Source organism: Pelobates fuscus, chromosome 4, assembly GCF_036172605.1.
Source record: "Pelobates fuscus isolate aPelFus1 chromosome 4, aPelFus1.pri, whole genome shotgun sequence".
In the NCBI taxonomy this organism is placed as follows: Eukaryota; Metazoa; Chordata; class Amphibia; order Anura; family Pelobatidae; genus Pelobates; species Pelobates fuscus.
The window spans coordinates 325416193-325432247 of NC_086320.1; the positions used below are offsets into that span (position 1 = coordinate 325416193).

At 37.2% G+C, this 16055-nt stretch overlaps 1 protein-coding gene across 1 annotated transcript in view; it reads right to left on the reverse strand.

Annotated features, from left to right (window-relative positions):
• The window catches only part of LOC134609036 (ATP-binding cassette sub-family B member 5-like), a 77248-nt gene that overhangs the window by 21442 nt on the left and 39751 nt on the right, over positions 1-16055 (reverse strand). Inside the window, 11 exon segments of the mRNA XM_063452392.1 lie at positions 7-168; positions 1683-1853; positions 3041-3205; positions 3208-3252; positions 7181-7306; positions 12107-12217; positions 12675-12788; positions 13461-13635; positions 13722-13846; positions 14727-14898; positions 14983-15174. Coding sequence (XP_063308462.1) covers positions 7-168; positions 1683-1853; positions 3041-3205; positions 3208-3252; positions 7181-7306; positions 12107-12217; positions 12675-12788; positions 13461-13635; positions 13722-13846; positions 14727-14898; positions 14983-15174 — 1558 coding nt within the window.

The following is a 16055-nucleotide window of genomic DNA, read 5'->3' on the forward strand; positions in this document are numbered from 1 at the left end:
TTTTACCTGAACTGTAGCAAGTGAATGATATATTCCTTTTTTCTCCATCAATTCAGAATGTGTTCCTTGTTCAGCCACAGCTCCGTTTTCTAACACAGCAATAACATCTGCTGTCCACACTGTACTAAGACGATGAGCAATGACTAGTGTGGTGCGACCTTCCCTGGCCTGTGAAACATCAACAGCGATATAACATATGAGATCAATAATGTGTCTAGCCAGTTGAGTATACCTTCTTTAATAAGGGCAGGGTGTGGGCAAACACTTAAAATGTTTATTTACTTCAATACCTGTTTTTCACCACTAGTGGCCTCCCTAACCACTAGTCAATACTCTCTCTCTCTCTCTCTCTCTCTCTCTCTCTCACCTGCCTCATATGATCTTCCAAGTCTGCTATAAAAGGCCACACCCAACTAAAGGCACCTGGCTCTTACTGATAATTGTTGTCTGATACTGACAAGACATCTGTTCCTGGCTCAAACTGCTTCCTGATAACCTGCTCAACTCTAATTTTCATTTGATCCTTCCCGATTCACCCAAATATCCTGCTTTAATTCAAACTGAACTTTGTTTTCTAACTATTCCTTATTTGCTTTGGATCTAACCTGCCTGGACTTTACAAACCATACTATTAAAGGGACACTATAGTCACCAGAACAACTTTAGCTTAATGATGCTGTTTTGCTGTCATACTGTCATGCCCCTGCCGTCTCACTGCTCAATTCTTGGCCATTTAGGAGTTAAATCACTTTGTTTATATGACCTTAGACATCCCTCCCTGCATGTGACTTGCACAGCCTTCCTAAACACTTCCTGTAAAGAGTCAGCTAATGCCTACAGTTCCTTTATTTTAAATTCTGTTTAATTTAGAATTTCTCATCTCCTGCTCTGTTATTAGCTTGCTAGACCCAGCAGGAGCCTCTTGTATGAAATTAAAGTTCAATTTACAAATCTGGAGATAAAAACTTTTAAAGTTAGTTACATCGGATTGAAAATTAAACTATTTTGTTTTCATTCAGGTTGTGTCAATCACAGCCAGGGGAGGTGTGGCATGGGCTGCATAAACAGAAACAAAAGTGATAACTCCTAAATGGCAGTGAATTGAGCAGTAAAGCTACAGACGTATGATCTATACACTAAAACTGCTTCATTAAGCTAAAGTTGTTTTGGTGACTATAATGTCCCTTTAATATATAAGATATATTTCAGATTATGTAAATTTGTAAGTATGTAAATTGTTGGGATACATAACAGATATAAAATCTTTACCAAAAATTGTAACTTTAAATGTAGGCTTTAAGGGCTTGTGTACAATGTAATGTAATATATATAATAACCACTGTTCCTTTTTAAATTTAATTTAGATTATAAAACTATACTCTGTTATTAGATAGTGATTTAATATTATTGAGGCGGATAGATATTGGAATGTAAAAAGAAGCATAAGTTGGAGCTATATAAATGCCAAAAATAATACTAATAATAATAGCAAGAAAATAAACAAATTTGTAATGAAATTATAAAAAAACTGAATCTTATACAACAAGAAAAAGCTTAGAGTTGAAACACTGTAAACTTTGATCATAAAATAATACATAAAAATATATTTAATTCATTACAGTTTTGAAGCAAACACATTTCAGTCTAATGAGTGCCCATTGTGAACATAAGGATTGTGCTACCTTATCTAAAGCAGCTTGTACAATGGATTCACTCTCACTATCCAACGCAGAGGTGGCTTCATCCAGCAGCAAAATTTTTGGATTCCTGACTAAAGCTCTAGCAATAGCTATCCTTTGTTTCTGGCCTCCACTTAGCTGGGCTCCTCTTTCTCCAACAAGAGTTTCATATTTCTGAAATGTAATTGAAAAAAATATAGAACGTCACTACATTTTATAGCTGAAGTGGTCATGGTGATTGGAGTTTCTATGTGCGGTGATTTGCAATGAAAGTGCTGCACCTTCTGAGTTTAACCCGCTGCTCTCAGAGGTGTAACTCCACTTCCTGCAGAGTCAGTTAGGCGTCATTAGCCAGCCCGGAACAGGATTCCTAAGCCGACCCATGTGCTCACATTGACTAGTCCTACCTGACATAAGTCCTCCTAAGTCGAGGGTGGTGACGTCAGCACAAAGGAGGATCGAGCTGAGGGATAACTTGGCCTCAGCACCGGAAAACAGTTTTAGCTTTTTTTTTTTTTGGGGGGGGGGGGGGGGAGACCAGGATTTAAGGGTCACTCTTACTAAACACAATGTTTTTTTAAAACCGTTTTTCGTTTTGAGCATTCCTTGAACACTCATTTTTTTAATTATGACAAAAAAAAAATAGTGCTGTAGACTTTGTGATTTGTTAAATGGGTTGTGGAATTCCAAATATTTATTTTTCTCCATATACATTTTTGATGCAGGATAGCAGTCAGCATAGCTGTGTTTTGGATAGTTTATTAAAAGAAGCAGTAACATTTAGAAATGAAATAATATCCAGTGCTACCCGCTACGAGCTAATTACAGTGGAAATATGAATTTATAACTGAAAAATGGGAAATATCTATAAATGGCAACCAGTGGTTCACACTCTATGTGTAATAGGGAAAGGTTTAAAAAACTCACAATCAAAGAACAAGATGTAACATAATTTAAAGTCAATCACCTGAAACATATTGTTTGTGTCAGTTATGCAAATAGCCGACCTGGCCAGTGAAAAAAAACATTTTATTTCCGAGGTAAAGTATTTTGTATGTTTTAGGTATGTTTTTACTACATTTTACCTAAACATGATATCAAAGCTGCAAACATATAGCACATCCATCGGAGAATTGAATTTACATGACTTTAAAAATCTGTAATTATAACATTTAATCATAATTCTTCACTATACTTTTTATTGTCGGCTAATCGCCACTTTAAATGTCAATGGTAACCATAACTCTGTCTGCATCAACAATATTTAAAAAAAAATCCGGAATTATGCTGCATTTTAATTCTGAATTGCTATTTTAATACTAAATGATAAGACATTTAAAAGTTATCGAAAAAGTTCTTACATCGGGCAGCGACATTATGAAATCATATGCGTTGGCTTCTTTAGCAGCCTTTTCAATTTCCTCATCAGTCACATTTTCTCGGCCAAATTTTATGTTATTCTTTATGGTCGTCCCAAACAATACAGGTTCTTGGCTGACCACCCCTATTAATTCTCTTGACAATTCTATTGTCTGACATTCAGGGATCGGATATCATGACCATCAACAAAAACCTTAAAATCAAAAACTGAAATTAGAATGAGAGAACTAAAGAATGTCCACACAAATAAATTTGAGGAATATAGATTTATTTTAATACACACAAACAATACACAGTAACACACCCAGTCATATAATATAAATATAAATATATTATATGTCTGGGTGTGTGTGCCAAATAAGCCGATGAGATAGCTCAGTGGGCTAATGCATCATTAATAGAATCTGTACAACTCTTGCATTTTCAAATCCTGGCAGGGTTGACTCAGCCCTTTATCCTTCCGAGGGAGATAAAATGAGTACAATTAAATTGGGTAATAGTAACATCCCCAGGATGAACTTGTAAACCAGAGTAATCTGAATGTAAATACTTTGTTATTATTATATATAAACCATACATTCTCACTTACCTTTGTAGTAACATTCACATTACAAATAAAAATGAAGTCACTGGAACACAGTGCATAAACTTACAGTGCGTACTTACGCACATACAGTGCATATGCAGTCACAACCCAAGTATGTATCATCATGCCACGTAGATTGGTATATAGATGTACATTGCAAATGTCACTGTTAAACAGATGGATTGTAAATTTCCACTATAAATAGGGCAGTGTGAAGCAGCTGCATCCATGTGATCCCAGCATCATTAAACCGAAGCAAAAAAAGTTAACTTATTGTAAAGGTTAGGTTAGAGATGTTACTGTGTAGGGTGAAGGAGCCATCTGGGATTAGAATTTGGGGAACATTAGGGCAATTTAGGCTAAGGAAGTGTCAAGGGCGGGTGGGAGTAGAGGTATGATTAGGGGGCATACATTTAAGGGGGGCAAAGTGTTAGGGAGCACCTGCCTTCTGCGGTGGTTGAAAAACCTCCATAAGTTAATTTTCTGTGAAATAAATTCCACTAAATCTAATCTCAAGCCCGCCTACATTTATAGCACAATGCTTTTCAACAAAGCATTTGGTGCACAGCTTTAATGGAGCTGTCATCATATAAATATTGGCATTTCCAAGTAACATATTTTAAAGCAAATCTAAAAATACATAATATCCATAATACATAAATGAACACATTTTGTACATACAGATAACATATATTTACATTGATTTGTGTTTTTAGTTTCTATCACTTCTCTTGCATCCATTCCATGATAGCAGGATAGAAACAAACCCTATTTTGTATCCTGCTAACAGAGAATGTAAACATTGAAAAACAAATCCACTAGATTTCCTTCAGGTGTATCAGCTAAGCTTCTTCTGCTGATCTTACAGTGTGTAAATGGATACCGGGCACTTAAAGGGACACTATAAGAAACAAAACAACTTTGGGTGTATAGATCATGCCTCTGTATTCTCACTGCTCAATTTTCTGCCATTTAGGAGTTAAATTGTTTTTCCTGGCTGTGACTGACACCGCCTGCATAAAGTGTTTACAATTTCAATCAGCTCTCAAATGTCAATGTGTTTATTTACACGTTTTTATTTTTAATCTCCTGCTCTGTTAATTGAACTTTAATCATACATAAAGACACACACATAAGGCTGCTGGGGCCCTAGCAGGCTTTTAACAGAGCAGGAGATAATACATTCTACATTAAACACACTGTGCAATATGGGAATCTAAAAAAAAATATGTTTCAGGAACTGTGTAGTGAGTTTGTAAGAGTGTCAGTTGGGGAGGTGTGGTTTGGGCTGCATAAACAAAGTTATTTAACTTCTAAATGGCAGAGAAATGAGCAGTGAGACTGCAGTAGCATGATCTATACATCAATACTGCTCCATTAACCCCTTAACGCCGTTACGGCGTTCCATGCCGTCGCGCTTTAAAGCCGTTGCGGCGGCATGGTACGCCGTAACGGCTGCAGCCCCCAGGAGCCAGCAACTACTCACCTCCGCCGCTATCCTCTTCTGGAGGGCTGCCTGACAGCCCAGGCAGCCCTCCCACGGCAAATGAGGCCCCCGGGGGCCATGTGATCGCTCTCAAAGAGCGATCACATGGCCCCCTATAGCTGGCTATGGATCTGCCAGCAGGGGGACTGTCTAAAATATCAGACAGTCCCCCTGCTGGTAGGTAGTGTAAAAAAAAAAATATTAAACATATTATAAAATAAATTAAAAGTATTTTTATATATATATATAATATATGTATATATATACATATTATATATATGTAACGTCATACAAAGTGTATTTTAATACTAATATAAGTATATATATATATTAGTATTAAAATAAACTTAGAATGACGTTACATATATATATGTATATATATTATATATATATAATTGATCTACATATATATTATATATATATATACGTATAATTAAAATAATAAATAAAATAAATAAATAAAATATTGAAACAAAATGTAATATAAATTATATATCCATATGTAATTTCATTCTAACTGTATTTTGTTATTAATATATAGGTAACAAAATAAACGTAAAATGACATTCTATATATATATCTATCTATATATAAATACAAATAACCGCAAATATATATATATATATATATAGATAAATACATATAATTACATAAAAGATTACATTAGTATACACGTAGAATTTAAATACATATATATGTATATATATTAAAATTCTACATGTATATTTAAGTAATCTTTTAACATAATTATGTGATTTGATTAATTAAAATTTGATTGACATGCCTGACAACACAGGGAGAAAGTGCAGAGAATTTAATTCGCAAGCACTATATTTGACCCTGTAACTCTCCAAGACACCATAAAACCTGTACATAGGGGGTACTGTTTTACTCGGGAGACTTCGCTGAACTTAAATATTAGTGTTTCAAACTGGTAAATTGTATTACAATGATGATAATTTAAGTAAAAGTTATGTTTTTTGCATTTTTTACAAACGAACGGCACTTTTATGGACTATATTATTGTTGTAATATGTTTTACTGTTTTAAAAAACTAATATTTGTGTTTAGTGAAGTCTCCCGAGAATAACAGTACCCCCCATGTACAGGATTTATGGTGTTTTGGAAAGTTAGAGAGTCACATATAAGGCTTGCATTTCATTTTTTTCACATTGAAATTTGCCAGATTAGTTATGTTGCCTTTGAGAGCGTATGGTAGCCCAGGAATGAGAATTACCCCCATGATGGCATACCATTTGCAAAAGTAGACAACCCGAGGTATTGCAAGTGGGGTATGTCCAGTCTTTCTTAGTAGCCACTTAGTCACAAACACTGGCCAAATATTTGTTTTTTGCTTTTTTCACACAAAAACAAATATGAACGCTAACTTCGGCCAGTGTTTGTGACTAAGTGGCTACTAAAAAAGACTAAACATACCCCACTTTCAATACCTTGGCTTGTCTACTTTTTCAAATGGTATGCCATTATGGGGGTAATTCTCTTTCCTGGGCTACCACACCGTCTCAAAGGTAACATTACTAATCTGGCAAATTTCAATTTGAAAATGGAACGTTCTATATTTGACCCTGTAACTTTCCAAAACACCATAAAACCTGTTAATGGGGGGTACTGTTGTACTCGTGAGACATCGCTGATTACAAATATGTGCATTTTTTTGCAGTAAAACATAACAGTATTATGACATTCACAGCTAAAATGGCAGACGGAAATACAAATTTAAAAAAAAATCTTATTTTTTAATTTTATTCATAATAAATTATGTTCCATATATGAATAGTTATTGGTAAATTAAAGCCCTGTTTCTCCTGAACAAAATGATATATAATAAGTGTGGGTGCACTTAATGTGACAGCGGTGAATTACGGTTGAACAGACATATAGCGCAAATTCCAGTTTTTGTTTACGTTTTGTTTTGATCAGAACGTGCACTATTGACTCCGTCCTGAAGGGGTTAAGCTAAAGTTGTTTTAGTGCTTAAAGTGCCCCTTTAACAAAATAAAAACAAGTAAATAGAAATTATATACTTACTGTGCCGTCTAATGGATCATACAGTCGTTGCAGAAGCTGTACAGTTGTGCTTTTTCCACATCCACTTTGTCCAACCAATGCCACGGTCTGCCCTGATTTAACCTTTATATTTAGTCCTTTTAAAACCTTAATCATATAGAAACAAAAAAAATAGTCAAGGTCATTAATGTGAATCTACTAAACATTATCCCTTTTTTTTTTATGTGAGACACCTTTATTAGAGTAGGTAATAAGTATAGTCTGCGATTATAGAAAACACATTTACACTTTCTATGATATTGTTTTTGACAACATTTATATCCAGTCTAGATAGACCACGTGATTAAAGTGATATTAAAGTGTTTATTTGCATTTACAATAAGCTTATTCCTGCATGTATATACTTTGTATGTGTTAGCAATTTTTTAAATATCTGCCTCTCTTTTAGCCAATCCCAGGTCTTATATAGAAACATCAGTTAGCGTATATGTATAAAATAGGCTTCCTAGAGTCAGCCTCAGAGAAGCAGCTAGAATCATTCAACACGAGGCCACCAGTAGAACGTCTCGGTATTAAAGTATCAATATTCAGCCTTTTCTAGGACTTTTCATGGAGCAAAACCTGTGGTGGCAACTATGGTAACTTGTGTGTAGTCACATGTGGTTTATAATTAAATATCACGCTATTTACATTTTTCCTAAAATTCCTTGCAGGCCTCCTGAGGCAGAGATGCCTACACTTGCATCTACATGCTGATGATTGGTAATAGAGACTTTGTAGGGCATTCCGGATTCCAAAGACCTCAAAACCAATACTGTCACACCATTGCTGATACTAAACAGAGAAAGGATAGGGGGCACTCCCGAGACCTGAATTTTGCATGAAAGGTGCTGCCGCTGTGACCAAGATTTCATGAATGAGATAATAGTGCAGCGCACTCAGACTACAAAAAAATACAAAAAACAAAGAAGGCTACTAAAATGCCTAACTCAGTATAAATATGGGGATTTGGTTCCACCATATGGCCATATGTTGTTAAGCCCACCACTACTTTCAAAGTACCCCATTATCGGTGGGTCCTACACTACACTGTGGGAGACAAAATAATAGTAATCGTGTTATAAATAATATAGTGTTAAATACTAGTAAGAGCATAGTGAGTATACAAACAAAAGTGATGAAAGCAATTAAAAGCAGTGTTAAAGCTAAATAATTAATGTGTTAGTGCTGAAAATGAGTATACTCACTAATGCAGATGACTGTGCTCACTGGAAAAAATAATAAAGGTGACTTGACTACTGATAAACTCCTCCTTAATATACACACCTGTGGCCACCTCTAAAGGAGACTCTGAAGCTGGGGGGGCCTGGGCGGGGTGCTTAACCCCTAAGGAATCTGGTCTGGACTCCAAATATAGTATAAACAGAGAAAGGATAGGGGGCACGCCCGAGACCTGAATTTTGCATGAAAGGTGCTGCCGCTGTGACCAAGATTTCATGAATGAGAGAATAATGCAGCGCACTCAGACTACAAAAAAATACAAAAAACAAAGAAGGCTACTAAAATGCCTAACTCAGTATAAATATGGGGATTTGGTTCCACCATATGGCCATATGTTGTTAAGCCCACCACTACTTTCAAAGTACCCCATTATCGGTGGGTCCTACACTACACTGTGGGAGACAAAATAATAGTAATCGTGTTATAAATAATATAGTGTTAAATACTAGTAAGAGCATAGTGAGTATACAAACAAAAGTGATGAAAGCAATTAAAAGCAGTGTTAAAACTAAATAATTAATGTGTTAGTGCTGAAAATGAGTATACTCACTAATGCAGATGACTGTGCTCACTGGAAAAAATAATAAAGGTGACTTGACTACTGATAAACTCCTCCTTAATATACACACCTGTGGCCACCTCTAAAGGAGACTCTGAAGCTGGGGGGGCCTGGGCGGGGTGCTTAACCCCTAAGGAATCTGGTCTGGACTCCAAATATAGTATAAACAGAGAAAGGATAGGGGGCACTCCCGAGACCTGAATTTTGCATGAAAGGTGTCTCCTTTAGAGGTGGCCACAGGTGTGTATATTAAGGAGGAGTTTATCAGTAGTCAAGTCACCTTTATTATTTTTTCCAGTTAGCACAGTCATCTGCATTAGTGAGTATACTCATTTTCAGCACTAACACATTAATTATTTAGCTTTAACACTGCTTTTAATTGCTTTCATCACTTTTGTTTGTATACTCACTATGCTCTTACTAGTATTTAACACTATATTATTTATAACACGATTACTATTATTTTGTCTCCCACAGTGTAGTGTAGGACCCACCGATAATGGGGTACTTTGAAAGTAGTGGTGGGCTTAACAACATATGGCCATATGGTGGAACCAAATCCCCATATTTATACTGAGTTAGGCATTTTAGAAGCCTTCTTTGTTTTTTGTATTTTTTTGTAGTCTGAGTGCGCTGCACTATTTTCTCAACCATTGCTGATACTGTCACGACTAGATCACAACAGTGCTTTGTACATAAACATGTCAGATATCCCTTTCTCACCTTAAGAAGCAATGCAAAACACATCATCATACATCATTACAGGGGAACAGATGCATGACACCAGTAGTGGCTCCTCACCAAGTTTGCACTGGCTCCTTACTAGTGATGTGTATATATTTAATGCTCCCTCTTGCCATCTAAGGGTTAAGCAAGCCAAGAAGACAAAAAAAAAGTGTTGATCCCCATCAGTACTGAATCTGTAGGTCTTTAACCCACTGCCAATAGGTGTTTGGTGTTACATTGGGCTTGATTTAAAATACGTACAGAGGATTTATTATTATTATTATTACTATTATAATTTATTACTGATACTAAGCACTAGGTGTAGAGGGCCAAACTGCCAGGTACCTAAATTCATATAGGGCCTAGTGATATGTTGCAACACTTGCAAGACACCCTGACAAACCTTACTACCATGTTTCCCACTTCATGAGAGAGAAGCCGTCAAAGACTATTTTTGACTGCATATTTTCATTGCTGCTCGTAACTAGAATATGGGGAGTCGGCAGCTGGTATTCATTTACCTTTAGCATACGACTCCCCTGCTTCCCTTTTGGCACACATCTCTCACGAGTACATGGCACAGGATTATCATATCATGAAGGTATAGAAATTTATCAAGCAAAAAAGTGTACACCAATTTTAGAACTGTCAGTGTTTTAAAAGTAATGTGGAGAAGATAATCAAACCCTTTAAAACATTTTCGAGTTGTCCTTTAACATTAGCACTGGACATAAATAATTTCAACTTCTACTAAATAAATCCAGTAGTCCAACATTAAAAAAAAGCAAAAGGAATTAAACATTCTGATTACAACATACCATTAGTAAAAATATCTTAAGCAACATAGAAACATAGAAAAAAACATGACTTAGGTATCTGTCTATTCATAGACTCAGAGTACATTATTAACTATGAGTTTATTATGCTAATATGCACCATTTTCCATGGGCAGGGAGTGTTCTTTTAGTAAAGTCACATAGTAAAAAAACAGCAAATGTCTGTCCTGTTAGTGATACACAAATTAAATGCCCAACTCTAATTACCAACACTCCAGTGAGCTCCATGAAAAATGCAGCATGCAAGAAAAAAACAAAACAAAGAAAAACATATGGAACGAAAGAAGAAAAACCCACTTTGAAGTGCTTTCCAATTTTGCAACAAACTAGGAAAAATATCTTTGTTGACCCCAGAATGGTATTTAGCTCTCTCCTTGGATCAAGAAGCTATTAGTCCACAAATTAAATATGATATCCCTGAATATTATGTTTTTGCAAATAGTCATCCAGTTGCTATTTAAACAACAAACTCTGATAAAACCACCTCTTTAGGCAGAACATTCTTAATATTCTTATTGTTCTTACTGTAAAAAACCCTTTTGTTTGCCTTAGACTAAATCTTATTTTTTCCAATCTATGTGTGTGGCCATGTGTCCTACGTATAGTCCTGTTTATGAATATATTTCCAGACAATACTTTGCAGACAGACAGAGAGAGAGAGAGACAGACAGACAGACGGACAGAGAGACAGATAGATAGAGACAGACAGATAAGTAGACAGACAGACAAGTAGACAGACAGACAGACAGACATACAGATGGACAGACATACAATTAATATTTATTTAGTGATGAGGTGCTTACACAGTATATAAAATTACATAGGCAAGATGTTAAAGGACCACTCTAGGCACCCAGACCACTTCAGCTTAATGAAGTGGTCTGGGTGCCAGGTCCAGCTAGGGTTAACTAATTTTTTTATAAACATAGCAGTTTCAGAGAAACTGCTATGTTTATCAATTAGTTAAGCCTTCCCCTATTTCCTCTAGTGGCTGTCTCACTGACAGCCGCTAGAGGCGCTTGCGTGATTCTCACTGTGAAAATCACAGTGAGAGCACGCAAGCGTCCATAGGAAAGCATTATGAATGCTTTCCTATGTGACCGGCTGAATGCGCGCGCAGCTCTTGCCGCGCGTGCGCATTCAGCCGATGGGGAGGAGAAGAGGCGGATCGGAGGAGGAGAGCTCTCCGCCCAGCGCTGGAAAAAGGTAAGATTTAACCCCTTTCCCCTTTCCAGAGCCGGGCGGGAGGGGGTCCCTGAGGGTGGGGGCACCCTCAGGGCACTCTAGTGCCAGGAAAACGAGTATGCTTTCCTGGCACTAGAGTGGTCCTTTAAGCAAAGCCAAATATTGTTGACAAACAAAAATTATGCAAAAAAAACCCCATCTTTTTAGAATTTTTGGTGTAGAGATGAAATTGGCAATACATAGAGGAGTACAACAAGATTCTAATTAGATTCAGTCCATGCACATTATGTGAATATAAATAGCTCTAGCATGAATTATGAAAACGTATTTACAACAGAAGTCAAACAAATTAACTCTTACCTGGACATCGGGTCTTGAAGGATAACAAAAATGAACATTTTTAAATTCCACATTTCCTGTAATGTGATCTGGCTTATAACCCTCCGATGAAAAGCTGTCAATTTTAGATATCTGAAACAATCACAGGGAATATACATTTAGTGAACAAAATACAGCGTTTCAGTGACATTACACCCTCTGTCACATTGTGTAGGCATAGGCATCACTATATGTGTCATTACATTCATATACAAACAACAATGTTACATTCTGCTGGTCAACATGAGATTTGTCATCTTTTATTGTCATTTTACGGTCATATCTAACATTTCGTTTAACAATTGTACTTGCCCTTCTACACTAACACTTCTGGACCCGTCTAAAGAATAGAAGGGATCAGGGATGTACATTCCATCAGGCCTAATGTGACAAAGTCTATGGTGACATGTTAGGTGTGATGGACTGTCTTCTAAAAATAATAATAATAACAAAATAAAACAGTACAGTGTTCCTATTTTTCAGATTACAAGTTTTACTACAAGAGCTTTTATTTTACATTTCACAATATTCCTTATAGACATGTACTTACCTTGTCAATAATGTTAAAAATATTATAGGCTGCGCCTCTTGCAATAGAGAAAGCTCCAAAATGAGACGATGCCTGACCAAGGCAATAACTGCTCAATACAACTGAGAAGAAGATCTGCCATGAAAAATGATGAGAAAATCATTTTTATAATGTGTTTAGTATGCTGCATGTTTCATTTACTCAGTGGTTATTGACCATTTCTGTCAAAGACCAAATAATGTCCATTGCTATGGCTTGATGACACATTCTTAAATTGGAAAATTAGATCATTCTCCGATTCTTCAACTGCAATATTATTAACATTGATATACCTCTGCAAAACAGTTGAATTAGCATCTTTCCAGTATGAAAAGGGTCCATACTTCAATGTGTAAGGTAATGTATTTTAAGAGCAGTTACCTGGGACTTGATTGATATAATGAACCTGTTCTACTAATGGAGAACCTTTTAGGGTCCTGATCCAAAAGTTAAATTGGCATTGTCACTTCTCTAATTTTGCTGCAAATTTGACATTTATTTTTAAAGAATCATTAAACATTTTTGTGAGAAATTCTTCTAATAATTCTTAAGCCTACATCATCTAAAATGTTTAAGCCGAATGGCTGCCCTACAAACCATGTCCTGCTCAGTAATTTCCTCCAACATTGTAAAAAAAAAAATCAGAAAATTTAATTCAAAGGCAAACCAATATTTTTTAATTAGATCTACCAAATATCATTAACCATCCTTCTGTCTATTCATACATCCATCTATCCATCCATCCAATGTATTTTGTATTAAACTCACCACGAGGGAATCTCCAATAGTATAGCCAGTACCACCCAAAATTAAGGTTGTGCCATACCAGAAACCAAGGCCATACGAGGCATAAATGATCAAGTACATAAGACCAATTGACAGCTGGGAGGCAATTGCTTTCTTTATGCCAAATTGTTGAGCCTTCCCCAAATTGCTGGAGTATCTTCAAAGTAAAAATATCAAAGCAGAATGTTAAGTTGATGATATCAGATTTGTGTTAAAAAATACAGAACATTGGTAAAGGAAAACCTTTTTAATTCTTTGTCTTCTCCTCCAAATGCCACAACAGTTCTTATTGATGAGAGAACTTCTTCGGCGACTGCACCTGCCTCTGCGTATGCTGAGAGCTCCTTACTTGTCAACGAAACCATCATCTAAAAGAGGAGTTATTACACACTGATGCCAGCATTTTATAAATACATTTAAGTTATTATGAACGGTATGTTTTTGATAAAAATCTGGTAGCAGTTAAGTTGTCAATACCTTCACCTCCAGTGTTTAAGGCTTTAATAATCTGACTCCTTCCCATCTTTTTCACTTTTCATATTGTCACTATTCCTCCATCTCTCCCCCCTCTCCTCCATGTGTCCCATACCCTCTCTCTCCCCTCCATGTGTCCCATTCTTCCCTCTATCCCCCCTTCCCTCCATGTGTCCCATACCCACCCTCTCTCCCCCTCCCCTTCCTTTGTCCAATACACTCCCTCTCTCCCTACTCCCCTTCATTTGTCCCATACCTCCCCCTCTCCCACTCCCCTTCACTTGTCCCATACCCTCCATCTCTCCCCTCCTTGTCCCATACCCTCCATGTCTCGGCCTCCCCTCCATCTCTCGCCCTCCCATCCCTGTGTTAAATACCCTTCATCTCTCCCGCTCCCTGTATCCCGTACCCTCCATCTCTCTTCCCTCCGTGTCCCATACCCTCCCTCTCTCCCCTGGCTCACCGCGGTTCCTGGTCTGACAGGAATTGCTCTCGCAGTGAGAATTTCCTGTCAGAACGCTCAGCCATGCTACACACAGGCAGGAGGGGAGCAGCACACCTCTCCTCTCCTGCCAGACACCCGGGAACCGCGTACCCGGGCCGATGCACCAACCCAGAAGGAGTTCGTGGCTGCGGCTGGGCCCCCTAGAGTGAGTGGTAGGTACGCCACTGGTAGTGTAGGAAAGTGTCTGGTAGACTCAAGAACAAACAAATATTTATAATTTTTTTTATTTAATTGCATTGCTACATTAAGTCTACTTGCATTTCACTTACCTTAGAAAATAATCCGGCTGACACAGCAATTAGTGGACTTACAGCCATATACACAAGTGCAAGCTGCCACCCTTTAGCTAAGGCAATTATCAGACCAGCAAAAAAAGTGGAAACGTTTTGCAAAAGATGGCCAACTTTGTCTCCTAGTCCATCATTTATTTTATTGATGTCCCTAGCAAAGACATGAAATGTTCAAATAAATGCAACAAATGCTCTATAGAACCAAGAAAGTGTTTTAATAATAGAATTATCTTACTCGGTCAGGCGGGTGTTCAGTTCTCCAGATTTAGTGACATCGAACCAACTTATTTCTTGAGACAATACAGAGTGAAAAAAATGTTTTCTCATTTTTCTGGTTTGTCTCGCTGCAGCCAGAACCCAAAAGGAAACTTGAATATATCCACAAACTAAGGCACCAAATCCTATGCCAACATAGTACAACGCAAACCTAGAGGACATTTATAAAAGGTGTGTTAATAATTATCATTTGTCTGTTGAATTCATGTCCTTGCAAAAAGTACTAGGCATTAATTTAAAGGGACACTATAGTCACCCAGACCACTTCAGCTCAATAAAGTGGTCTGGGTGCCAGGTCCCTCAGGTTTTAACCTTTCGGATGCAAACATAGCAGTTTCAGAGAAACTGCTATGTTTACATTTGGGGTTAAGCCAGTCTCTAGTGGCCGTCTTCCGGACAGCCACTAGAGGCGCATCTGCGACACTGGAGGCATGTTATGCTTCCATCGCGCAGAGCGTCCATAGGAAAGCATTGAGAAATGCTTTTCTATGGACACTTTGAATGCGCGCGCGGCACTTGCCGCGCATGCGCATTCGGCTCCGCTGACGTCGGCAGAGGGAGCTGACGTCAACTGGGGAGGAGAGGTCACCATCGCCGAGGGAGCCCGGCACTGGAAAAAGGTAAGCTGCAGAAGGGGTTTTAACCCCTTCAGCCCAGTGGGAGCGGAACCCTGATGATGGGGGCACCCTCAGGGCACTATAGTGTCAGGAAAACCGCTTAGTTTTCCTGACACTATAGTGATCTTTTAAGCTGAATTCCAATAAGTATTCCCAATGAGAACAGTGTAAAATCATTGTACCATAAAACATATTTAGTGAACTTGGCAGCAGCTATCTACTAATGGAATTTAAGTTCCTTATTAAGGCCCAGATTTAACATGTTTGGTTAAGATTTTGAAATGTTTTTTTTTCCAAAATGATAAAATCTAAAAAAAATATATAAAAAAAGCAAAAAAAATAAGCTAAAAATATCAAAACATGAGAATATCTTCAATATAAATATTTTTCAAAATATTAAATCATTTCTAAAGCT